The sequence below is a fragment of the Eretmochelys imbricata genome, chromosome 2 (genome assembly GCF_965152235.1).
Source record: "Eretmochelys imbricata isolate rEreImb1 chromosome 2, rEreImb1.hap1, whole genome shotgun sequence".
NCBI lineage: Eukaryota > Metazoa > Chordata > Testudines > Cheloniidae > Eretmochelys > Eretmochelys imbricata.
In genome coordinates, this window is record NC_135573.1 from 206,378,326 (window position 1) to 206,406,139 (window position 27,814).

Genomic DNA, 27,814 nt, shown 5'->3' on the forward strand with positions numbered 1-27,814 from the left:
CCAGAGGGTGATTGTTTCAGTCCATCATTCCAGGAGGGGACCTAGCATGTGCCTATGCTACGATGAGCTGAATTGGGTGCTCCCCAGAGATTCAAGTACAGACCTTGAAGTGATTCATGACTACCTTCTCAAACTCGCCGGCCTCTTCATATGATGGGACTGAGGGGCAGGGCAAGAAGACAGCAGGGACTGCCAAGGAAGCCCTGGGTGACCTGGAGGATGAGGAGCGTGTGATTCTGTACCTCTGCCCAGCAGACCTGAGTGAGGAAGCCTTCCCCTGAAGAGCCTGAGGAGGACTGAGACCCACTGCAGGAACCAGAACCCGAAGCTGGTAAGTTACAATCTATCCCCTCTTGCTTTGGTGATACATGCCTGAAGCTGCCCCACCTCCCTGCTCTACCTCAACATGGTCCCCAAGCAGGACATAGCTGTAAATCAGTGATTTCAGTGAAATCCCATGAACCACTGTAATGCACTTAGCAGAAGCCATAACAAAAGAATATTAACGAGCAGTCCCTATGTCTCTTCATTTGACTGTCAACACTGTGAACAGTGATAGTCCCTGGGCTGTGTGAACTGGGGGGGGAAACGTGTGTGTGTGTGTGTGTGTGTGTAGGGGGGAGGAAGAACAGTTGTATGACACGGCTGATCAAAAACCCCAAATCACCCCTCTGCCCCACTCCCCCCCCTTTCTTTTCCTTTTTCCTTTCCAAATGGGAGCCTGCAGAAGGGAAATGGGAGTAGTTGGTGACTTGGTGCAGGCCTGGTCAGATTTGGAAACAGAAAGGGAAGGAACGCTTTGGTTGTCCGAGGAGTATCAGAACGGTCTATTCTCCTTATGACCATTTCAGCTGTTTATGACCATTCCCAGTCCCTGGTATCTGACCTCTCCTGTGCTAAATCACTCGGCAGGAGCCAGGTGAAGCAGAAGTGGATGTAGGATCCTCTTGGGCAGTTGCACAAACACAACGATGTGTCCTTTAGCACAGGTGACAGGCTTGCAATGTTAATCAGAAAGTTCAGGGAAGAAAATACACTTGCAGTGTGACGCTCTGCCCCTTTCAGTGCTGTTCGCTGGACACAGCGGCTGGACTTTCTAGTGCTTCAGGGTTGGCTAGGGGGTGGATGAACGTTCTTAGTGATTCTTGGTTCCTCTTGTGCCTGGGAATTGTCTACTAGCTTGGAATACGGCCAATTGCCTCTCAGATCACCTCCCAGTCTTATAAGCATAATTCAACAAATTTTTCATGCAGTTGAAATTCAGACTGGTTCTTCAGGTTTAAGGACAGTGCAAATGTTTGGTCCACCTTTATAGCTCACCAAACCCCTCCACTCAGCAGTACATAGATAGGTGGTCATTAGTAAAAACATCTGTCTGACATAGGTGGCTAGAGCCCCTCCACAGCACTGGAAGTACACCTTTTTTTCATTTTGGTAGCTTGAAAAGTTCTATGTTCTCCAAATGGTGTCCAGCCTTTAAAGAACAAATAGATGAGTGGTGAAGTACCCCTGGAAAGGAACTAAACCCCATCCCAACCAGCCCCTCCATGCACTGTAAACATTACAGCATTTTAATAATAGCACTGCAGGTATTCCTGTTATTACCATCGGCGCCTTTCTCATGGGCTGCAAAAGCAGTCTGAGAAAGGAGGACACTAACAGTTGCATTCCCTGAGATGCTAAAAAGTAGCAATATTGTGACCTTTGGCAGCACATTTATATTATGGGGGATGGGGGGCTTCTTAGGTTCCTTCAAAGAAGAAATAAAATATAATGCAACCCACTCCACTGAGTTAGGGCAGGAGCAGTGTCCCAGAGATAGCAGATGAAGAAGGGCCATGGAGGACCTGCTCATTGGCATTGAAAGACAGAGCAGGAGCTGTTTGAGCTCTTTAGAGTGAGGGAGAATTGGGCCTTTAGGCAGGATGAGGCACTGATGAACCGGTTCCTGGATCTGGAGTCACACCACAGTGAACAGGAATATGCCCAGAGAGAACTGGATTGTGAACTCGCACAGCTGCTAGAACAACTGGTGGCAGAACACTTTCAGGGCCTGCCTGCCTCTGTGGCCACTGCTTCTCCCCAGGAGCAGACACCACCGCCTCTGCCCACTCCTCCTCCAGCTGCCAAGCAGGCTGCTCCTGATGTGGTGGATCCACCCCACCGTCCTCTCCTGGTGATGGGGAAGAGCATGCTGGACACTTGTCACAACATCCTCCACTGGCACCTGAAACCCCTTGCCAGGGGAATCCCCCAGAGCATGCAGGAGCGGAACGATCCAATGACTGGATCCCAGCCGACGTTCAGTCCCCAAACTCCACCTAGGAGTCATCGTTGTTTGCCCCCTTGCATAATATTCTGCATCTGTTTTCCCCCTCTTTCTGAGGGTGAGGGGAAGTGGAAGGACAAGGAGATGGGGCCACAGACAGTAATGTTCGGGAATTTGATCTTTTTGTTGTTGTTCATTTGTAGTGCCTGTTAATGTTGTAGTTCTGTGTTCCATGCATCTCTTTAAATAAAAATTTCCGTTCACTTCGCTTGTGTGTTCACCTTGCTTTCCGAGTATGGTCAATGGGATATTTCACACACGTTTGGGATGGGTCAGTGGGACTCGCAGGACGTGACTGAGAGTTCTGTAACTCTGGGGCCACAGAAATGCAATTCATTCTCCATCTCTTGCCCCTAGCCTTTTTTTTTTAAGAAAAGCAGGGTTGATGACTGTGAACTAAGCTGTGAAATAACTGTTGCTGTCCAAAGCACCAGAATGGAAAATAGAAGAGAAGTTAACTGAAATGTCTTTACGCTTTTGTTAATAACTTGGGCAACAATACAGACAGAAGAAACCAAACTAAATTAACATTGAAGATATCTGACACTGAGCTGTGCTTTTATGACTCATCCTGCCTCACCCCCAAACAATCACCACTTGCAACCAGGGGTGTACTCATTCGTAACAGTGAAGAACTGTGAGCTCCCGTTTCAGAAAACATTGTGAAGAAGGAATGTGTGAAGCCTTCCACCCAAAACCTTACACAACTTTAAGAATGATTTAGTTGTTCTCCATAAAGCAGTTTCTTGGTCAGCCATCTTTGGTGTTTCAAATAGTTTTGGACCCATTCCATCCAATAACTGGTACTGCACTGCACAAACATTTGTCCTGCCAGCAGGCGCAGAACCGCATTGTCATATACTTGCTCCATGCCTTCCATGCAGTTTGGCAGAGGTGAGAAGGAGCTGCCATTGCCAAAAGTGTGAAGGTGCCATACAGTACCAGCAACACACAGCAAGGCGGTTCCCAGAATGTCTCCTATGATGTACAAGACTCTGGGTTACAAATCCTGAAGTGACTAACATCATTTACCAAAAGGAATGTCTGGATGTGGGTATATACCCTGGCCAAGCACAGCATGTGTGGACACTCAGTGCGGGTACAGGGTACATGTGACAGCGGTACGTGGACAAGTACCTGGGGACAAGTGGAAGTGCAGACATAGCCTTAGAGTCTCTTAATAGATATTGATCAGGTGTGTGGTTAGGGCAGATTGGACAGAAATCTTACTACACCAGGCAAGGAGGAGGAGAAACTGTGGGGATGCACCCCTTATCCAAACCAGAGAGAGGAGGGGGAGCTCCCCTCTGTGTTCAGCAGAGGAGTGGGACCCTTTCCTCCCTGCATTCCCTTGCCTTAATCCCTGGCAAAATGGAAGGACAGAATTTGGCCCTGAAGGAATCTGTAGATTAGTACCTTTGGAGAAGAGCAGGTGCCCCCGTGCTTTGGGACCTGTTCAGGTGAAACCTTATGAGTTTCCGGCATGGCTCTCTCCACAGTGGTAGTCTTCCGTGAGTGGATCAGTAGCACTTAATCATGTGTCAAAGGCAGCCAGTAGGTCTGTACTCTGACAGTGAGTTCAAGCTGTAGGAAACCTAGAATCCTGAAAGCAGTTAAATGCTGCTGGAATTTCCCTCCTGCTGCCTTCTCAATTCCCTTACCGAATAAAGGAAAGCTAGAAACTAGCAGTAAGTGCCAGATTGTGTGCTGAGTGGTCATTTTTTGATGATAGGTTGGATTTTGACCATTTTTAAGGATTCTTCACTCTTGCCAAGAAAGCATTGATCCCCAAGAACTTAAGAATGATCCTAGTCATACTCCAGAAGTTTCCATTTGCCAGAAGAGGTGTGGGTCTACATCAGTGGTTTTCAAACTTCGTGAGCTGAGCCCTCCCCTTTGAGTTACAATTTTTAGTTGTGTTCCCTCCGGGGGCTGCTGGCCAGGGCTCCTGTTGTCAGCTGGGGGTGGAGGGTGTACCAGTGTCCCACAGTTTGAAAATCTCTGGTATATATTCTGTGTGGTTGCACAGACTTCCATCAGTCCCCCTTTTGAGGGCTTGTTCTGAACCTGGAGGAAGGTAACCCAATGGTATCTTCAGAATTGGCTTTTGTTAGGCTGTATCCGAAGTAATCTCTCCAGTCTGTTCCTTCTGTTAAATAGGACAAGAACGTCATATGTTGGGTAATGTTTGAGTCTGGAGCTGTAGTATGGGCTAGAAGTCAAAAATGTTTGTATCTGTATATCCAAGAGCAAAATTTAACCCTTTATGTTAAACAGCAAGATGATTTTGTGTACTTGCAACAATGTAAACACAGTGATACACTGAATTTTATTTCTGTATTTGCACTGTACTCTAACTAGAAATTGGATACAACATATGATCATAGAATGGGTTTTTATTGCCTAATATGTAGCTTTAAATTATTACCTTTTTTTAATTGGAAATATGTGCTGTGTGAACTGAGTGTTCTGGGCTCTTTTGAGCAAGAATTGCAGGTGGGGTCAGGAGGAAGAAGGCAAAGAAGCAGTCTGAATTTGATTTTTGACCCAAATATGGACAGCTGCCATTTAAAGACATATATTTTGTGTGTGATATCTGCATTTTACTTTATACATTTCAAGGGTGCAATATGAAAAATGAACTTGTCCATACTACATACATTTACCAGACCCCCGGGGGGCGGGGGGGAACCAACCCCCACAACTTTTTTCCATGTTGCTTCACATTTCTCTTACCCATTTCAATCTGCTGGATTTACAATTTGTAATTATAGCTTTTATTTAGAGCAAGTTCTGGTGGTAAATACAAGGAAGTTGCTGCATTGAAAGGAATAGGTAATTCTGATCAGATACTTTTATATGAAAGAAATTGCTTATGGAAAGAAAGATCCATTGTGTATATAACTTTAAAAGTTTGAAGGGTGTTACATCTATATACAGTACTCTACCATTCATTGCATAAACATATTTTAAGTCTGCCACATATAGAACTATATATAATCTTGTTTGATAGAATTTGTACCTAAACAATGCAAGTCGTTTTGATCCTTTGTGTTATAGTGGGGTTTAGGCAGAACATCCCTTTTTTGTTCATTCTCATAAGGGTTTTATGTATCTGTTAGTCCATTTTAAGTGACTGGTTTTGGATTATCAAAACCAACCAAACAAACCCACAACCCCGTATAATGAAGTTCAAGAGGAACAGGTATATATGTTGGTACCTTAGCAGGTCTCACTCACACTAGGATTTTAAGACTGTGATCTGAAAAGGATCCATGGCCACTTTCTTGCATCGAGTGCATTGGCTTTACTAGCCAGTGACGGCAGTCAGAGATATGGTCATGTGCAGTTTCTACTTAGCTACAAATATTTTATTTATTGATATTGTGTTTTTTTTAGGAAAGTGAAGAAAGGTTCATTGTTAATAGACTCCAGTACTATTGACCCTGCCGTTTCAAAAGAATTAGCTAAAGCAGTTGAAAAAATGGGAGCTGTTTTCATGGATGCCCCTGTTTCTGGTGGTAAGTCTCTTTGCTAAATATATAATCCTGTATGTTGTAGAAGACATTTCTTTATGGGTGCATCCTACCTCCTCCCTTGCCTCCCCCCCACCCCCTTCTCGTTATTGCTATGAGCAACTCTTTGTGCTATATCCAGGCACAGTTGCTACCCCTTTTTGTTAATGTTTTCTTTCCCCCTCCTATCCTTTATTTGTCCACTTGTATAGATGTATTTTTCTTGGTTTTGTTAATTATTTTTAATGCTCTTGGGCTGCATTGGCACACACAGTTGCTTCAGGGTGTGGTGTTTGGCCCTCTCTAAAGGCTGGGTGGGGCATGTTACTTGTTGTGCTCTCTTGACTGAAAGGAGTGCTGCAGCAACAGAGAAAGGTAGCTTGGGCTTGTAGGCTTCTGCCTGATCTTGCAGCCTGGTACATTTCCGGTGTTTCCGCAGCCAGCTGCATTAGAGTCTCCTGCAAGAGTAGGGAGGGAAGGCTGATGGCCTTCAAGAAGCTGCCTGTGACTTTACCTAAAGCCTTAGCTGCACGCTTTGCTGCAGTGGTTGTAGGCTGGATCTGAACTCATGGAGCCTTCTCTCAGCACTATGGTCGTTTCTTTTGTCCCAAGTTTGCTTACTAGTAGTGCCGTCCTAGGAAACTATCTGCACACACCTCTCCTAAAAAAAAAAACAAAAAAAAAACAACCGCCACCAACTTCCTGTTTGGGAAAAGTTAGCTAAAGTTTAGGAAAAAGAAAAGGAGTACTTGTGGCACCTTAGAGACTAACCAATTTATTTGAGCATGAGCTTTCGTGAGCTACAGCTCACTTCATCGGATGCATCCGATGAAGTGAGCTGTAGCTCACGAAAGCTCATGCTCAAATAAATTGGTTAGTCTCTAAGGTGCTACAAGTACTCCTTTTCTTTTTACGAATACAGACTAACACGGCTGTTACTCTGAAACCTAAAGTTTAGGGCGTCAGTCAAATGATTTAAAAATAAAAAGACAGGACAGTTTTTAAAAATGATTTTTCAAATGTTTATGTAGAACATACTAAATCCCAATATCCCATAATGGCTTACAGTGAAATGTAGCAAACTTTCTCTTTTCTCTGGTTTGAAAATGATTGGAATGTGTGTCTGTAATATTTGTATACTCTTGAAGTTGGAGACTGATACCCTAGACATTAGTATTGCCTCTGTCAGGAGATACTTTTTAAAAATATGCAAGTCTTTCCCCTTTTCTTGGGTAAAATTAGATGTTAAAAAAAAAAACACACTAACGTATCATTATTAAAGCCTAAATCTACATTTTTTACAACCTGCAACATAGCAAAGGCAGTCTTGAAATTTAAAACAAAAAATACCAGATAGTTTTATTGAACTATTTGGGACAATCATTCTTGGCCATCCAGAGTTTAATTGCAGTTCTACTCTAAAAATAACTGCGTAAATGGCATTGTGTGGTTTCATATTTATTATCTTTTACTGACTTCAGATAAAACTTTCTCATTTTACAAGTAAAAAGATGTTCCTTCTCCCCTTTCCTCCCCCTCACCTCTCCAAGCTGGCAGTCTTGCAAACTGGCCCTTGGAGCTGAAGTTCAAACTGGGTTCTTCTAGTTTGTGTATAATCACGATGATAGAGTCTGCAAGGCCAAATTCTGCTTCTACTCTGTGCAGCTTCATTCCCTTCAAGATCTAACTGAGGCTGAATTTGGCCATGCAACTGGAATTTGGGGGCCAACATTTTTCTCTGCCTCTATGAACAGAGGGTGGAAAAACTCAGATATCAGCTGACAGGATGTGGAAGGAAGGGTTCTTACTCCACAGCCAAAATATGTTTCTGATTTGTAAAATTAGATGAATTGTTAGCCTGGGAATAGATATCCCACTCTATCACTTTTTTTTTCTGTTTTTTGCATAATTTTTTTCTAAACATAGCAGTGGTTCTCAACCTATTTACCATTGTGGGCCGTATATGCAGTTCTCTGTGTGATGTGGGCCATATCCACGCAATATATATACTACCTGTCTGGCCCTGAGGATGTCACGTGGGCCGTAGCTGTGCGCTGGTTGGGCTGCAAGCAGATTGAGAACCACTGAAACATAGTCTGTCATATTTATCTGTTTGGCAGCATTGAGACCTTTTATGTGGTTCCCTTTGTGACACCACTCCAAATAAAATTTCACAAATTGTTTGGCTGCTAGGATTGGTTATCTTCTGAAAGTGTTCCCTGTTCTCTTTCTACCCAGAACTCACTGAGGTCATTTATTTTAAAACATTCCATCCAAACTATTGTATTGGCTGCTTTTTGTTGCTTGGGAATATAAAATGGAGATCTGGTTAAAGCAATAACAGATAAAGTTTTATCTGAATAAAAATTCTTTCACTTAGTTTGTGATGCCAATAAAATACAAAATATCATGAGCAACTTAGCATTTTTTTGGGAAGGGAAATCAATATTTAGCTTTCTAGTAGATAAAGATAACATTAACTGTACAAGATATAACTTGGAACTAAACCAAATGAAAATGGACAATTGCAGGGTATGTTCTATGTTAAGTGCCGCATTAGAAGAATTAAAAAGATAAAGAATTCAGTAATAAAACATAACATTAAGCAGTAAGTCATAAAAGGATCTTTTGGAAGAATTACTGTATATCTTGATTACATTATTTAATATTGGTCTAATGACCAGCAGAAGTACAGTACTTCCTCGAGAATCTACAGGCCTTGTGTTGTTTTGAAATGCAGTGATGTGGGGGTTGGGGATGGCAGGCAAGGGACAAGAACAATCATCCTTGTACCTGTATATTTACAGTGCGTTATTGACAGATGGTTCCACTTGTGCCCAGGGTTATGCTGTTTCCTAATGGAAGTTAATATTTGTCTGTTTGTGAAAGCATATGTTTACGTTCCGAATAATCTTTTTGGAAATCATTTGGGCTGTAGAGCTCATGGAGAAAATGCTGGCCTTGAGTATATGAAGTTGGTGGTTCCAAATGAAATGAATACATATGACCTCCAGTTTGCAACATTAATTTGACAGTTTATTTGCATTTTGTACTCTCTCTTATAAGGCTTACTTCAGGATAGACCTAGAATTCCATGGAGTAGTTACACACTTTCTTGGCTGGTGAGAAACTGGCATGTTGTACCCCAGTAATACGCAGACCTCAGGAGCCACGTTATCGATCAACATTACCCAAAAGAGCCCCAGTAGTGTGAATTCATTGTTTCATTTACTATAGTACTGTATATTGTAGTTGATAAAATAATAATTGGGCAGTCAGTGAGAATGGTGTGTGTGTGTGTTTGTTTGTATATATATTTTGAGAGAGAGAATATGAATTTATATGTACTATTTTCACAGCAAAATGAATGACCAAATATTTTATAAACTACAAGTAGTTAATGACCTAGTAAAAGCATCCTTGCTGGTTAATAACGTAGACTGGTTTAATGATTAAACCACACAGTGTTTTAATATCATGTGCTGCAAAGAGCCGCAGGAGACACATTAAAGAGCAAATTGCAGCTTGCGAGCCTCAGTCTGAGTATCCCTGTTATACACACTTGTAGCCTAGATTCAGGAGTTTCTAATTGGAAATTAATACACAAACCCATTACAGTGTTGTATGTATTAATTTTGGAAAATATTTCTCATCCCCACTGTTGCCTGCAGATTTAATTATTAATACTGTCTAGAGATGGCAATTGCTTTACATTGGGGATTAGGATCATTGGCAGGTCTATGTGAGAAAGTTTGTATCATCCTTGCCAGCACGGTATTGATGTGAATAAAAACAGGAGATGAGTTCTATTGCTTGCTCTTCAGTAATATAAATATTCCATGCCTAATGAGGATGCAATGAGAAAACCAATAAATGTCTATTACAATTAGACTAATAATAAATTGATCCTTTTTTTCGGTTGGGCAGTTTTGGTTTGGCAACTTTACAACAGCCTCCTATAAATACAAATTATCATACAAAGAAGAAATCAGTGGAGCTTTGTGCAGGGTAGGATATTTCATCATGAGTCAGGGTGTCAAAATCTAGTCCTTAACAACATGACGACTTCATTGACTTCAGTGGAGGCAAGATACAGCCTTGAGGTGTAATACTGATTTAACTCTAAGTGGATATTGTACCACATGAAGCCCTGTTCTACACTACAGGTTTAGGTCGAATTTAGCCACGTTAGGTCAATTTTAAAACGAATGCGTCTACACAACCAACCCCATTCTGTCGATCTAAAGGGCTCTTAAAATCTACTTCTGTATTCCTCCCCAGGGAGAGGACTAGCGCTAAAATCGACCTTGCTGGGTCGAATTTGGGATAGTGCAGATGCAATTCAATGGTATTGGCCTCCAGGAGCTATCCCACAGTGCTCCAATGTGAACTCCGGTGCACTAGCCAGGTACACAGGAAAAGCCCTGGGAAATTTTGAAATTCATTTCCTTTTTGGTCAGCGTGGCGAGCTCAGCAGCACAGGTGACCCACGGAGTCCCCCTAGAATCGCAAACAAGCTCCAGCATGGACTGAAAGGGGGACACTGAATCTGATTGCTGTATGGGGAGAAGAATCCGTGCAGACCAAACTCCGATCAAAAAGAAGAAATGAGATAGATTATATATATATGCCAAAATTGCGCAGGGCATGGTGGAGAGAGGCTACAACAGGGACACACAGCAGTGCCGTGTGAAAGTTAAGAAGCTCAGGCAAGCCTACCAAAAGATAAAGGAGGCAAAAGGTCAATCTAGGTCAGAGTCCCATACATGCTGCTTCTATGATCAGCGGCATGGCATTCTAGGGGGGGACCCTACCACTGCTCCACCACTGTCCATGGACACCTGCAAGGGGGGAGTCTCACGCAACAAGGAGGAGGATTTTGTGGATGAGGAAGAGGCGGGGAATGCGCAGCAGGCAAGCAGTGAATCTGTTCTCCCTGGCAGCCAGACCTTTTCATCACCCTGGAGCCAATACCCTCCCAAGGTGGGATCCCGGACCCCAGAGTAGGAGAAGGCAGCTCTGGTGAGTGCACATTTGTTACTACAGTACAGGGTTTAAAAGCAATAGTGTTTAATGTTTGATTTTCCCTGAAGACTTGGGATGCATTCACGGCCAGTACAGCTACTGGAAAAGTCTGTTAATGTGTCTGGGAATGGAGCAGGAATCCTCCAGGGATATCTCCATGAAGCTGTCCTGGAGGTACTCTGAAAGTCTTTGCAGAAGGTTTGTGGGGAGGCCTGCCTTATTTCATCCTCCACCGTAGGACACTTTACCACACCAAGCCAGTAGCAAGTAGTCTGGAATCATTGCAGCACAAAGCATGTCAGCGAATGGTCCTGGGCTTTGGTCACATTCAAGCAACATTCGGTCTTTATCTTTCTGTGTTAGCCTCAGGAGAGTGATATCATTATGGTCACCTGGTTGAAATAGGGGAATTTTTGTAAGGGGACAGTAAAAGAACCCTGTTCATGCTGGGTTGTTTGTGCTTGGCTAAAAGGGATAATCCTGGAGAATAGCCACGCTGTGGGGTTGGGGGGAGGTGTGTGCTGCACATCCACCCGAAAACCACAGCCCGTCCTTTTAAATGTGAAACCCAACCGGCATTGCTTGCTATGGGAAAGGATGGTGCTGCAGTTTGAAACCATTCCCACCTTATGAAGACGTAAGAAGTCATCCCTGCATACTATGGCTACCTGGAAACCAAATTCTGTTGCCCATCTGTTTGTGATGTGTCACCATACCAGCAGGTGCTCAATATAAAGGGCAAAATGCAACCTTGTACGTAAAGCACAAGTGCTGTCTGCTGTGAATTGCTTGATTCACTGTGAAAGAATCTCCCTTTTTGTTTTCAGAAATGTATCATAAATTTTACTCTTCCTTATTATCTCCACCCCAGGTGCAAATGTTTCTCTGCTTCCCCATCATCTCTGTCCTGAGGTTATTGCAGATTAGAAGGTGAAAAAAACCACACACAAAAAACGCACTCATGATGACATGTTTTCCGAGCTCTGCAGTCCTCCCGCATTGATAGGGCACAGCTTAATGCATGGAGGCATTTAGTGGCAGAGGCCAGGAAAGCATTAAGTGAGCGCAAAGAGCAGAGGCAGGAGGTGATACTGAGGCTAATGGGGGAGCAAACTGACATGATGAAGCGTCTGTTGGAGCTGCAGGAAAGCCAACAAGAGCACAGACCCCTGCCGCATCCATTGTGTAAGCGCCTGCCCTCCTCCCCAGATTCCATATTCTCCTCACCCAGACGCCCAGGAACATGGGGGGAGTCTCTGTGCACCCAGCCACTCCACTCCAGAGGATGGCCCAAGCAACAGAAGGCTGTTATTCAAACAGTTTTGATTTTTAGTGTGGCTACAATAAGCAATGTGGCCTTGTCCTTCCCTCCTCCTGCACCCCACCCTACCCCACCCAGGCTACCTTGTCAGTTATCTCATTTTCTTTATTCATTTAAAAAAAATGCATGGTTTCAAAACAATAGTTACTCTATTTCCTTTGCCAGCTGTGATGGAAGGTGGGGAGGATGGTTGGCTTACAGGGAATTAAAATCCACAAAGGGGTCGGGTTTGCAGCAAGGAGAAACACACACAGATTCACACCATACCTTGGTCCATCATGAAACTGGTTTTCAAAGCCTCTCTGATGCGCAGCGCGCCTCGCTGTGCTCTTCTAATCCCCCTGCTATCTGGCTGCTCAAAATCTGCTGCCAGGCTATTTGCCTCAACCTCCCACTCTGCCATAAATATCTTCCCCCTTACTCTCACAGATATTATGGAACACACAGCAAGCAGCAATAACAATGGGAATGTTGGTTGCGCTGAGGTCTAATCTAGTCAGCAAACCGTGCCAGCAAGCTTTTAAACGTCCAACGGCACATTCTACCACCATTCTGCACTTGCTGAGCCCATAGTTGAAATGCTCCTTACTACTGTCCAGGCTGCCTGTATATGGCTTCCTGAGCCATGGGAGCAAGGGGTAGGCTGGGTCCCCAAGGATAACTATTGGCATTTCAGCATCCCCAATGGTAATTTTCTGGTCTGGAAAGTAAGTCCCTTCTTGCAACTGCTTGAACAGCCTGGAGTTCCTAAAGATGCGAATGTCATGCACTTTTCTGGGCCATCCCATGTTGATATCGGTGAAACGTCCCTTGTGATCCAGCAGTGCTTGCAGCACCATTGAGAAGTATCCCTTGCGATTTACATATTGGTTGGCAAGATGGTCTGGTGCCAAGATAAGGATGCATTCCATCTATCGCCCCACCACAGTTAAGGAACCCCATTGCAGCAAAGCCATCCAGTATGACCTGCACATTTCCCAGAGTCACTACCCTTGATAGCAGAATGTCAGTGATTTGCATTGGCTACTTGGGTCACAGCAGTCCCCACAGTAGACTTGTCCACTCCAAACTGATTCCTGACTGACTGGTAGCAGTCAGGCGTTGCAAGCTTCTACAGGGCTATCACCGCTTGCTTCTCAACTGTCAGGGCTGCTCTCATCTTGGTATTCCTGAGCTTCGGGGTAGGGGAAAGCAACTCACAGAGTTGCATGGAAGTGGCCTTACGCATGTGAAAGTTTTGCAGTCATTGTGAATCATCCCATACCCACAACACTGTGTGGTCCCACCACTCTGTGCTTGTTTGCCGGGCCCAGAATTGGTGTTCCACTGTATCAACCAGCCCCGCTGCCACCATGATGTCCCAATTGCCACAGCCCATGCTTTCAGGAACATCTGTGTCCATGTCCTCATCACAATCGTCCTCGTGCTGGTGTCTGAGTCTTGTTCTGCACATACTCCAGGATAATGCGCGAGGTGTTTTACAATGGTTACAACAGCAGCGGTGAGCTGAGCAGGCTCCATGCTTGCCGTGGTATGGCGTCTGCCTGGGTAACCCAGGAAAAAAGGCATGAAACGATTGTCTGCTGTTGCTTTCACAGAGGGAGGGAGGAAGGAGCGAGTGATGACATGTACCCAAAACCATCCTTGACAATGTTTTTACCCCATCAGGCATTGGGAGCTTAACCCAGAATTCCAATGGGCAGCAGAGACTGCAGGAATTGTGGGATAGCTACCCACAGTGCACTGCTCCGTATGTTGATGCTAGCCACGGTATTGAGGACACTCTGCCGACTTAATGCGCTTAGTGTGGACATACACAATTGACTGTATAAAATCAATTTCTAAAAATCGACAATACCACTAACTTCCTGAGGAAACTACAATCCATCGGTGATCTTCCTGAAAACACCATCCTGGCCACTATGGATGTAGAAGCCCCCTACACCAACGTTCCACACAAAGATGGACTACAAGCCGTCAGGAACAATATCCCCGATAATGTCCCAGCAAACCTGGTGGCTGAACTTTGACTTTGTCCTCACCCATAACTATTTCACATTTGCGGACAATGTATACCTTCAAATCAGCAGCACTGCTATGGGTACCCGCATGGCCCCACAGTATGCCAACATTTTTATGGCTGACTTAGAACAACGCTTCCTCAGCTCTCGTCCCCTAATGCTCCTACTCTACTTGCGCTACATTGATGACCTCTTCATCATCTGGACCCATGGAAAAGAAGCCCTTGAGGAATTCCACCATGATTTCAACAATTTCCATCCCACCATCAACCTCAGCCTGGACCAGTCCACACAAGAGATCCACTTCCTGGATACTACGGTGCTAATAAGCAATGGTTACATAAACACCACCCTATACCGGAAACCTTCTGACCGCTATTCCTATCTACATGCCTCCAGCTTTCACCCAGACCACACCACACGATCCATCGTCTACAGCCAACCTCTACGATACAACCGCATTTGCTCCAACCCCTCAGACAGAGACAAACACCTACAAGATCTCTATCAAGCATTCTTACAACTACAATACCCACCTCCTGAAGTGAAGAAACAAATTGACAGAGCCAGAAGAGTACCCAGAAGTCACCTACTACAGGACAGGCCCAACGAAGATAATAACAGAACGCCACTAGCTATCACCTTCAGCCCCCAACTAAAACCTCTCCAACGCATCATCAAGGATCCAGAACCTATCCTGAAGGACGACCCGTCACTCTCACAAATCTTGGGAGACAGGCCAGTCCTTGCCTGCAGACAGCCTCCCAACCTGAAGCAAATACTCACCAGCAACCATACACCACACAACAGAACCACTAACCCAGGAACCTATCCTTGCAACAAAGCCCGTTGCCAACTGTGCCCACATACCTATTCAGGGGACACCATCACAAGGCCTAATAACATCAGCCACACTATCAGAGGCTCATTCACCTGCACATCCACCAATGTGATATATGCCATCATGTGCCAGCAATGCCCCTCTGCCATGTACATTGGCCAAACTGGACAGTCTCTACGTAAAAGAATAAATGGACACAAATCAGATGTCAAGAATTATAACATTCATAAACCAGTCGGAGAACACTTCAATCTCTCTGGTCGCTCGATTTCAGACCTAAAGGTCTCAATATTAGTATGTTTGCATATTATATATTGTGGCAGAGCTCCGAACTTGTCCCCATGGGTCCCGTGCTTCCAGGTAGTTTATGCTAGCTTCAGAGGCTCACTGCAACCCTCCATGTAGCCCTTCTCTCTCTAGGGCCAGCGTTACAGTCTACTGAGCCCTTTTCGTCATAAGCCAGCAATGGAGGTTGGTGAGAGAACTCCCACAGTCTCTGTTGCTCCTACGGCCTTATGCCAAAATAGTTTATCCTCCTGACAGGGGCCTGTTTTCCCCTCCCCAGGAGGTGTTTCTGTAGTGGTGGTTTGGGGGAACCCAAGCTCACCCTATACTCTGGGTTCCGGCCCAGGGACCCTAATGGTAGCAGCTGTTGGTAGCCAACCTTTCACTGCCAGAGTTGCTACATTTCCCTGGGCCACTTTCCCACAGCTCTCCTGCTTCTCCCTTCTTCACCCTTACCTTAGGGCTCCCTTACCAATGACTTGAGGGTGTCTTCATTAACCAGCCCTTCAGCCAGACTTCCGCTCACAGGCCCCTCTCTGCCTGATTGGAGTGAGCCCTTTTATATTATCAGAGGGGCCTTAATTAGAGTCAGGTGGTCACATTAGCTTAATGGCCTCACCTGACTCTTTGCAGGTTAATTGGAGTCAGGTGTTCTCATTAGCCTGAAGCAGCCCCTGCTCTGGTCAGTCAGGGAACAGAAAACTGTTAATCCAGTGGCCAGTATATCTGCCTTCTGCTACTCTGTTGTACCCAGCTGGTCTGGGTCTATCACGATATTTTGTGCCGTGTTTAAAACTACAGTTGATTAGAGTCATGTAAAATAATGTTTTATAATTTCAAAAGCTATTTATGTTTCATTATCAATGTTGTGAACCTTTATGTTTAACTTTTGACGTACAAGAATATAATTATTTTAAAGACTAGTGGAAAAAATCCAGGAGAAGATATCCATCCGCTCCTCTACTCAAAATACTTGGTGTTGCAGTCCCTTAAAGGTGGTATATAACAAAAAAATCCATGAGCTTGTTTGGTTTTTAACTTCCTAGAGTTGTAGGCAAGACTGTCTCCAGGAATGTCTGAAGTATTGTCAGCCTGACTATGACTGGGTTTTCCTTCACCACATACTGCAGCCTTGACACTTCTACGTCTCTTGTGAGAATCCATGGAAAATAGTGGTCTGATGCTGATTAAAAAGGGCTGTGAAACATAGAGCAGTTCTCACGCTGACTTGGTTAAGGAGGGGGCAAACCATCAGTATACTGGAACAGCTCATTGTGCATCTCCAGGCTGAAAATGGTCACACAAGGGTAGAGTTCCTTTTTCCACAACCATCTCAAAATGGATGTAGTGAATTTCCCTTTTCTTTGCCTTCCACCAGCTTCTACTAACCATTAAACAATTTAAGGTGCTCTTACTGCAGCACCTGAAATCTGAACTTTTTGACTTCATAATGCTTTTTCCAAATAGAAGTAGTTAATATTTATAGTGGATCATAGCATCCAAGGCAGCAAATTGGCATGGTCAAATCGTATATCAGGTGATGGAAATATACTAGCCATAAAGTCAGCTGTAGTAAAGATCCAGTATGTACTTTTCCCAAGTGAAGCAAAGCTGACTGCACCATTGCAGTAACTGCTAAAAATTATGTGCTGTATCAGTGGATGCCAGAGCAAATAAGTTAGCATTACCCTAAACAGCTATGTCTCGGTATTTTGATATGACCAGTTCAGTAGTTGTGCAAGCTGATGCCTTCATAGGGACATGCTTAATACAAGCAAACAGGTCAGTAGAGTATACCTTAAGAGGACTCAAAGCAGAACAAAATTATGCGCAAATTAAAAGAGAGCTGCGTTCATGCAATATGAAAGTTTCAGCGATATGTTTTTGACAAAACAGTCCTGGTTCAGTTTTTTGTTTCATTAGACAAACTTCCAAAGATATGAGGATTTTTGTTTTCTAAAAACTAATTATTTTTTGAGTGCCTGTGCCCTATTTCTGATGCCACTGTCTACATGTGGTCCTTTAAACTCCATAATTTTTGGATTTGTCATCTCTGCTGTGAGAGAGACAGTACTCTTTGTTCTAACATATGGAGAGGGGAGGCACTTCAGTTGCCTCCTCAGAGGGTGGGTGGGGGTGTGTGTGTGTGTGTGTGTGTGTGTGTGTTTCTGTTTGGAGTAGAAACTAATTATTAGGATCTTTGGAACAATACCCAGAAGAAGGAACATCTTCAAAACTATTTTATTTGTTTTCGGTCATGATATCTAACCCTTTTTCTCACTGGCAAGCCTATCATAAGTGGAAGAAGATGCTCCTCTGCCCACTTCCACTTCTTGCACTACTGATATTTCTGGATTTATGCCTTGTTTTATAACTCTCATGGACATGCTCCCAGCCCACTTCACAAACCTTGCCCCCTATACAGCTGGCAACAGTAAAATCTGTACTGCTCCTGACGTCGGGAAGAGCTTTCCCATCTCTCTGTCTCCTTCCTCTGCTTGCCCCTTTCCATTTCATGTCTTGTCCATTGTTTTCTTCCTTGACTGTACTGCTTGTTTTTCTCTCTTCCTATTTGTGTTAAGGCGGAATTCTTTAATATACTCTACATACAATGTTTTTTGCATTGCTGCTTTTTGTGATTCAGACTACAGTTTTAATCATTTTATGTGACGGTTTATATTAAAGATGGTATGCAAAATGTTGTGATATTATTCTGAAAGCCAAATGAGCTGTTGATAATCATAGCGGTAGCTGGTAATATAAAGGGGATTTACAGGTGAATTGGGAGTGGAGCAGGCAGGTGTGAAGGAGGAAGAAATATTAGAATGAAAGTTGGGCCACTAAAATTGAGTGTTACAAATTATTTTAAAAGTGTCTGAAATACTGACTACTGTATTTATTTCTAAAGTCTTTAACAAGAAGTAGGAAGAAAGGAGGTGCAATCTGGACAACTAGAAAGTATTGAAAATCTTGGACCTCTAGCTATTTATAAAATGTAAGTTATTGAACACATGAAATACATAAACTTTCAGTATAAATATCAACAGGCTTGGACAATATGCTGCAAAAGAATGTGGATAATAAATTTACTCGACTTTTTTGTTTTCTGTTTTTACATATTATGGAGAACTGGAGAGGTATTAAACTGAGACTGGGTAAACAAAGTTTGTATCAATATGTTAAAAAAAAAAAAAGTGGGGTGGGGAGAGAAATGGGGATGAAGGGATTGATTTAGTCAAGTTTAACATATAGTGTGGCTATAATAGCAAGGTGTAAATGATAAAGAGAGAAGGGAATTATTTAGGTGGTCCACTGGGATAGAACTAGCAATAATTTTTTTTAAAGAAAAAATGTAGGCTGAATACACCAGGAAAAACTACTTAATAATGTTCTTAATAGATTATGGAATGCTTTTCCAAGGAGGGATGGGAGGTAGAAGCTAATCCTCTTGATATGCTTAAAAAATAGACTGGGCAAAGCACTATAAAGTATTCTGTAGGGAAAAATATTTAATGGGCAAGAGGATGGGTTACATAATCTAATAGGTCTTTTCCTATTTTCAACAATTCTATTGTGTTTTCACACATGGTGTTTAAAAACAGTTAAAGGAAAACTGTCCAGATGGAAGTTAAAGATCCCCATGGCACTCTTTGAAAAGAATAGGTATAACCCTGGAATTATGCCCAACATTCATTTCTTTTCTCAATAAAACTGGTTCTAATATGTGAGCTGTTACTGAATTTCTAATGGCTGCTCTATTTACCTACAGTCGCTTCAATGCCAGTGTCTAACTCTCCACTAAGTGAGGTGCTTTGGGATACACAAAGTGAGAAAGAGGCTACAGAAATTCAAACTCTAGTCTGTCATAATCCCAAAGGAAAACCTTGTTTCTTTTTAATTTATTTTGGTGATTGGCCTTTTATAAGTGCTTTGACTTTTAAGGGGATGCAGGTGGTGCCTCTGGAATGCAAAGGCTGCTGTGAAGCTATATACAACTGTTCATTCTTTTTTATTTTTAAAGTTATGAGGAATTTTTTTAATGAAGCCTCTAGTTTAAAGAAAAGTATATACTGGATTTTTCTGTTTCATCTAGCATACAAAAATATGTAGTCAGAATCTTTTTCTCAACTAAAAGCAATTGCTGTAACTGACTGAGAACACCCATTAGATGTTTTCAAAGATGCCTCAAAACAGACTTTAAATTCACAGGTGCATTTTCATATGTATAACCACTTGTTCAACAAGACAATCTGCATTAACATCTTAAATTGCATTTGCAGACTTTGACCCTGATTCATCAAGGTACTTAAGCACATGTCTGATTTTAGGTACGCAAGTAGTCTCAGTGACATCCATGAGACTACTGTACCTCAGTGCCTTGCTTCCTAAGTACTCCAGTCCTGTAAGCTGCTCTGCAGTGGGGTGGACTCCTGTGCCTGTGTGCAGCCCCACTGAAATCTTATGCTATTTTAAAAAATAAATAAAACTGATAGATCTTTGAAGGTGCAGGGGTCCACCAACACAGAACATCTTGCAGAGTAGGGGCTTTGAAGCTCACTTCTGAAAATGTCACTTATTGATCTTTTAAATGGATTTCCTCAAGATCAATAGATCTGAAACTGAACCTACTGTTGAATCCCGTCTGAATTATGTTCACATTAGGATTCTTTCCATTTTTTTTCTTAAAACTATGAAGCTGGTTGGGCAAGGAAGGGGATTTATTTATGTATTTGAAAACACATCTGATTCCAAGCGACTGTACAAGAAACCAGTTTGTTTGAGACTACTAGCCCCACAATGGAGGGCACCTCTGTTTTTACTTTTCTCTTTTTAAACTGGGCTGATAAAAAGGGGAAATGTTCTAACAGAAGCAATCGCTCTTTATTTTAAAAAAAGAAGAAAAGTAAATTGTGAAAGTAGTACAGTTTGTAGAGGTATCTACATTAATCATGTCAGTTTTTCATTGATTCAGCATTTTGGGTCATACTCTTTGAAAGGACTGATCTTTGATTACCTGAAACTATGTGGAAACTCTGGATTAACTTGATTAAATTTGTTCCTCTTCCGATCAGATAGAAGTACCACCACTTCACATTAAATGAAAATGCGTAACCAAATGAAATTGCATAGCCCTGTACTGCTCATGAGATTTGAATATAAGATGAATGCCAAGGTTTGCACAGAAAAGTAATATTTGGTCTGGTGGAGAGGAAACACAGAGTCCACTGTAACGCAGAGAATAAGGAAGATTCATTTAACTCCATTCCTGGGTTAAAAAAGGATTATTGTGGTAACTAAGATTCCTCCATGCCAAGTATAACGTAAAACTGAAATGAAACCAAAATGGTTTGCTGCGTTAGAAGTTTGACCTGAGATCTTAACTCTTAAAATTGGGGAGGAAAAAAAAATTTGCATGCTTTTCATTGCTTCGTTAATCCTTGTAGTTCATTTAGCTTGGACGCTGAGTGTGGGATTTTATAAAGCACACCCAGCATTGGCTTAACTCTGCTCCTAAGAAGAATAAAAGGGAATTTTACTATTGGCTTACGTGGAGTAAAGTTAGGCCAACATTGAGTGCTTTTGAAAACCATCCCCTAAAACTAGTTTGTTCAGGTTTCTGGTTCTGGTTCTCAGCACAGTGCAGTTGTGTTTGGCTTTTCAGTACTCCAGGGGAATGTTAAAATAAAAATATCTCCACTGAAATGAAAAAAAAAAGTGTGAAAACATTGTATAAAATTTTATTAAACCCTTTAGGTGTTTAAAAAATACTGACCTAAATTATTTGATGGTGGCCCTTTAAGTTGAGTAGAATGTCGGCAAACTTTTCTTTCTTTTTCTGTTAATGTTTATCTGTAATATTCTTGCCAGTGAGATATCTGATGTTTAGTTTTAAACTTTGGTTTAAAAGATATGGCTTGCTGGATTCAGTACTTTGTTGTAACACCCTGGTTATTGGGTAACCCACAAAGTATGATGATTTGTGTGTTGTCAAAGATAACATGCATTCTTGCTGTCATGTTGTTTTCAGTTTCTGTATACTTCCTCCGCTTTATGAAAAGCCAGAGTTGTTGGGTATGTCTGGTCACAACCATTAGTATGTTTGCAAACCCACAGATATTGAAGAATCCTTCTTTTGACTTTATCTTGTTCTGGCAATATTTTTGGATTGTGAGTATACATGACATGTAAATGGTTGGCAAGGTTGCACCTATGACCTATTTTTATTTTAAAAAATTAATTACATATCAGAAAGGACTGGACATGTAATTTGAAGCTTGGATTAATCTGAATGCCTGAAGGGTTAACTGTGTTAATTCATAAGCTTTACAGGTTTCTGAAGACTTGTGGTGAATAACTCAATGATTGCTTACTATTACTAGAATTCCCAACAGTCAAAAACACAAGCAGTGATTTTGGAGACAACTGACTGAAATATATTTGGAGTTTCTAAACAAGGCATTCGAGATGGAATATGCTGGAAAAAATGTATCCTTTTCCAAAAGGAGGGAAAAAGTATTATTTTCCTTGTCAGATTAATATTTCAGATATTTCACAACAAACAAAACAAAACAGAACAAAAGTACCACCATCACCATAAAACCTTCATCTGCCTAGACAACATGTATAAGAAATTTTGAGTAGAAACTAACTTTTTTCGTGGAATTTAGATGGAGGTGCGGGGGGGCAGGAATTCAGAATCAAGCTAGTAATGGTTAAGCTATTGACAACCTTAAATGTGTCATGCTCCCTAATAAAGGCATTTCTTGGCAGTGGCAGATATGGTCACTTTTGTGATGACACACTACTTATTATGTCTTTTCCAAAAGATATATACACACACCTCAAGTTAAGCAGAGTTCTGGCTACTGGAGTGAACCAAACTTTTAGTAAAAATTTCTGAATCTCTAAGGAATGAGGCCTTCAAGAAAAAACAATTATCACAGTAGACTCTTGCTAACTTGCACTGGGGACTGGGAGACTTACTGCTGGTAAATTAACGCACAACAAAATTAAAGGCTGAGGATTTTGTATCATAAAATGTACACTGTTTCTTTAGGATCAGATTAAATTTGAACTCTGCCTTGAATATGGGATGGTGTGTTGCTTCCAGACCCCGGGAAAAAAATTGTGACTCAGTGAAAACTTCCTCTTCCCAGAAACAAGAGGATAGCTTGGGTGGAGTAATTTGTGTCACTACCTCTTTTCAGAGTGCAGCTTCTCCTGCCCCTCTCGTACTTCCCATGTGGCTGGCATGTAGAGAAGCAGTGGCATGGCTCCACCTTCTCCCTGTCCTCTTGCCTGAGTGTGTATTGGGTGTGCAGTTCCTGCCACTCCATCACCCCAGCTGCATTTTTGGGTATGTTCACACTGCAGCTGGGAAAGTGCTTCCCATAGAATCATATCAGGGTTGGAAGGGACCTCAGGAGGTCATCTAGTCCAACTCCCTGCTCAAAGCAGGACCAATCCCCAACTCAGTCATCCCAGCCAGGGCTTTGTCAAGCCTGACCTTAAAAACTTCTAAGGAAGGAGATTCCACCACCTCCCTAGGTAACGCATTCCAGTGTTTCACCACCCTCCTTGTGAAAATGTTTTTCTTAATATCCAACCTAAACCACCTCCACTGCAACTTGAGACCATTACTCCTTGTTCTGTCATCTGGTACCACTGAGAACAGTCTAGATCCATCCTCTTTGGAACCCCCTTTCAGGTAGTTGAAAGCTGCTATCAAATCCCCCCTCATTCTTCTCTTCCGCAGACTAAACAATCCCGGTTCCCTCAGCCTCTCCTCATAAGTCATGTGTTCCAGTCCCCTAATCATTTTTGTTGCCCTCCATGGGACGTTTTCCAATTTTTCCACATCCTTCATATAGTGTGGGGCCCAAAACTGGACACAGTACTCCAGATGAGGCCTCACCAATGTCGAATAGAGGGGAACGATCACCTCCTTCAATCTGCTGGCAATGCCCCTACTTATACATCCCAAAGTGCATTGGCCTTCTTGGCAACAACAGCACACTGTTGACTCATATTCAGCTTCTCATCCACTGTAACCCCTAGGTCCTTTTCTGCAGAACTGCTGCCTAGCCATTTGGTCCCTACTCCGTAGCGGTGCATTGGATTCTTCCGTCCTAAGTGCAGGACTCTGCACTTGTCCTTGTTGAACCTCATCAGATTTCTTTTTGGCCCAATCCTCTAATTTGTCTGGGTCCCTCTATATTTTATCCCTACCCTCCAGCATATCTACCTCTCCTCCCAGTTTAGTGTCATCTGCAAACTTGCTGAGGGTGCAATCCACACCATCCTCCAGATCATTTATGAAGATATTGAACAAAACCGGCCCCAGGACCGACCCTTAGGGCACTCTACTTGATACCGGCTGCCAACTAGACATGGAGCCATTTGTCACTACCCGTTGAGTCCGACAATCTAGCCAGCTTTCTATCCACCTTCTAGTCCATTCATCCAGCCCCTACTTCTTTAACTTGCTGGCAAGAATCCTGTGGGAGACCGTGTCAAAAGCTTTGCTAAAGTCAAGGAACAGCTTGAGTAGACAGTCATGCGGTAGCTCTGCTGGAGCGAGCACTCTAGAAATAGCAGTATAGCTGGGTGTAGCCATTTCAGTACACACCCAGGGGTCTGGGAGGGTTTATACTCAGGCAACTAGCCTGAGCTTCTGCTCCTCCTACTCTGGTTACTTTGCTGACTTTAGCATGTTAGCTAGAGCAGAGCTAGTGCATGTCTGTTCACCCAAGCCAGGCAGCATGCCCCCAGCTGTGGTGTCTTTGAGTAAGCCCTGTGTGGACAGTGTGGGAAGGGTTTTATTCAGTGTAGCTGCATTGTACTGGGGCATAATCTTGTCCTTAGTTTAAATGTAATTCAGTGTTTATTTTGTAACTCTTTTGGGTAGAGTAGTATTTTGTAAAACTGTTGAACTCACTATAGCACTCTTAAGGGTCTGCTGAGAGAGTGTGTGAATATTACCAGCTTGGTGGAATAATGAGTTAGTAAGGCTCTGGTTAATAGTGCATATATCTGATTTTCTTTGGGATATGTTCAGCCCAGGATACACCTCAGCAGAGGGTTCTGAGGGTGATCTGGTGGCAGAGTAAATCTGCTGTAACTATGGGCCAACTAACATTCAGTGAATCAGGGCATCCTCTTGGGTAGCCTCAGCTTGAATCCCGGATGTAGCTTAGAGCTCCTACTCACTCCCAGGTGGAAACTTAAATGGGGTGTACTGGTGGTACCACTGGTTGCCTCTCCCACCCATCTTGGCAAGGGCATGGGAAACCAGGCTACCTTAGAGAGAATTCTTACTTCCCCTGCCAGTATGAGTATATCTGGTCCTCTAAGTGCATCACTCTTCCATTGAGACAAACTAGGATATACCAACCCATTTATTAACAATGTAACAAGCACCAGTGTAAACTGAGATACCTAGTAATGAAGCAAGTGACTCTAATGTGGCATTGTGTAGCCATCACATGCTCCTTTTTTGCAGAATGTGGTCACTTAGGTATTGTATTCAGCCATTGCTTGTGTCCAGTATGAGTAATTGTGCTTTATACTGTGCGTGCACACACTAAATTTTCTAAAGAGACAATTATAAAAAGGTTGAATGGAGCATTTTTTGGTAACTTGCTTAAAGGATTCCTAGAAGATTGAAACAGTAGGCAGCAGAGCTTGTTAAGGAGCTGTTACTTTACAGGCTCTCAAGAATTCAGAACATGGCTTGCTTACTAATATTTTTTTTTTAATCCAGCAGCCCCTTATAGACTTCATTTCAGAGCCAATGTCAAATCTATGCTATGCTTGTCTTAAAATACAAACATGCACTCTTGGTCTTTACTGTTTACTGAATCAGAACCCTACTGTTTCTACAAGCACTGTATCTAATTTATGGTGAGGTGACCACAAAAACTAAAATTATTTATATGTTGGCACCTAACAGCACCACTATAGTTAAAGGTCTGTTGGCATTTCCATTATAAACCTTCTCTTTGAGAGGTTTATAACTTGGTGGTGTTAGTTTGCTTTGGGCTCAAACATGCCGTTTCTTTCCAAGCACAAATTCTTTTACAGATTTCATTTAAATCAGTTTGGCCACTGTTTATTAGAGAAAGGGAGAGGGAGTGTGAGTATTTGGAGTGGAAGGGAATACAGGGTTTAATTTTGGTTTCAGAAGCTTTTTGGTCAACCTACATAGTGAAAGAAAAATGGTATTTTTATTTTGTAGTCATTTAACCCTTCCTTGGTTACATCAAATTACCTAAAACCACTTTTTAAAGTTGCTCCTAACACTTTCTCTTCTGCCCCTACCCAAAGGCACAGTTTGCTTTAACTAGCAGAAGAACCAGACTGGACCCCAGTAGTAAAAGTCCGTCTGGAGGCATAAATTGCCAAGCTCCACTTGGAGGCCTGAAGCTGGCCATTGCAGTCCACAAAATGCGTGGAACTCCCCAGGAAGGAGATGGGGCTAGGAGATCTGTCAGAGTTATTGATTGATCACAACCCTTGTGCTGGGTAAAGCTGCATTCCCCAACCATCCAACCACTCCTGTGCCCCAGCCCTGAGTCCCCTCCCACACTAAAACTCTCTCCTGGAGCCTGCACCCCAATCCCCTGCCCTCCGAACCCCTTGGTCCCAGCCCGTAGCCCCCTCCTGCAGCTCAAACCCCTCATCCCTGACCCCACCCCAGAGCCTGCACTCCAACCCTTTTCCCCAGCCTGGAGCCCCCTCCTGCACCCTGAACCCCTCATTTCTGGCCCCACCCTAGAGCCCGCACCCACAGCTGGAGCCCTCACTTTCTCCTGCACCCCAACCCTTTCCCCCAGCCCGGTGAAAATAAGCGAGAGTAAGCGACAGAGGGAGGGGGGATGGAGTGAGGGGAGTAGGGCCTCGGAAGAGGGGCAGGGCCTTGGAGAAAGGGCAGGGGCAGGGCAAGGGTGTTTGGTTTTGTGTGATTGGAAAGTTGGGAACCCTAGTTGTATTTTGAGACTGTATTTGTCTATCTTCAACATCTTGTTGTACCTTTGTCTGACAGATTGAAGAGCCATTATCCAATATTTATTCCTCATGTAAGTATTTAATCAAGTCACCCTAAACTTTTTCTTCGTTAAACTAAATAGATTGAGTTCCTTAAGCTTTTCACTAAAAGGCCCGATTATTCTCATGGCTCTTCTCTGAACCCTCTCCAATTTATTCACACTAACAATTCAAGAAGAGTGATGCTCCATGAGGGCCTAGGGGTCCACCTACACTGAACAGTTTGCAGAATGTGTGCTCAGGTGCTTGGTTATTTAGCTATAGTGTTGTGTTAAACACTAAGGCCTTCATCTTGCCTCACAGAATATCTCACAGGACCAGCCTCATTGGGTATTTCAAAGCCGTGCAGGTGTTAATGGAAGATGTTTAGCTGAATCTCTTGCATTGCTTTGAAAAATCTCATCCTTTTTATTTTTAGATGAAATTGTGTTTGAAATTTGAGTAAAGCCTAAAGGAATTGGTGTTGGCATAAATTAAATCTTAGTAGCGAAGTGAGGTGTTACTTTCAATGTAACTTTCAATGTAATGACTGAAGCAGAAATACTGTCCAGTTTTTTCCTCATTCAAGCTAGAGCTCAGTCTACTGTTTCCAGTGAAATCTCAGCTGGGAAAGAACTGCATTCTTGAATCCTTATCAGTTGATTCTTTAACAACTTGAATGTCTTCCACACAAGTTAATGGGATAAAAGTTAATGTGACCTAAATTCCCATTATCGTCTGGATGTCTCGTGACAAATCAAAAAGTATAGGATTCTTTGGGGGATGGGGATGGGGGGAGAAAATTGGTTTATTAGCTGCTGTACAGTTGTCTGTAAGTACTTGACTTAGACTTCAATAGCAAGAGAAACTACCAAGTGTTTTTATAGCCATATGTTTTTAGTCTAAAATTCTAACTTCCAAATGCTTAGGTACATTACCAGTAAAGGGGGTTTGTCTTTAATACCATTTGGTAAAACAGTTATGTGGCTATTCTTGCATTTGTGTATCCACCTGATGTTTCTCCACCTTCCTTTCCAACATATGCATTCCTCTGCATGACACATTTCCCTGAAATGCTGGAAGTGAAGTTTAATGTAATTCAGTCACTTCGCAGTCTTGGAGTGAGATTATGCAATGCTTACTCACGTGGATGTACGCTTAGCAATTCCCATTGAAGCCAATGGAGCTAACCACGTGAATAAGTGCTCACCAGAGTGGGTAAGGCTCCATAATCTCTCCCATTATAATTATGCCTTCCTTTTTAAGTCTTTTTGGGACTGCCAAGCCACCTGGACATTTTGCAGGAGAAAGGAAAACTACGCTGGGAGTGGGGAATTGAAGTAAGGAATTAAGTTCATTTAGCAGTGCTGCTGGTGTTTGGTCATAAATAACTCACTGGTGTCCGTATATACATTTTGTAGGCAAAGATAAAATGCTAAATTAGGATGCTAA

General features: G+C 42.8%; 1 protein-coding gene across 1 annotated transcript in view; it reads left to right on the forward strand.

Annotated features, from left to right (window-relative positions):
* HIBADH (3-hydroxyisobutyrate dehydrogenase) overlaps window positions 1–27,814 on the forward strand; it is a 130,637-nt gene that overhangs the window by 27,098 nt on the left and 75,725 nt on the right. Inside the window, exon 4 of the mRNA XM_077811345.1 lies at window positions 5,729–5,850. Within this exon, the coding sequence (XP_077667471.1) occupies window positions 5,729–5,850 (122 nt within the window). The remainder of the gene's footprint in view (window positions 1–5,728; window positions 5,851–27,814) is intronic.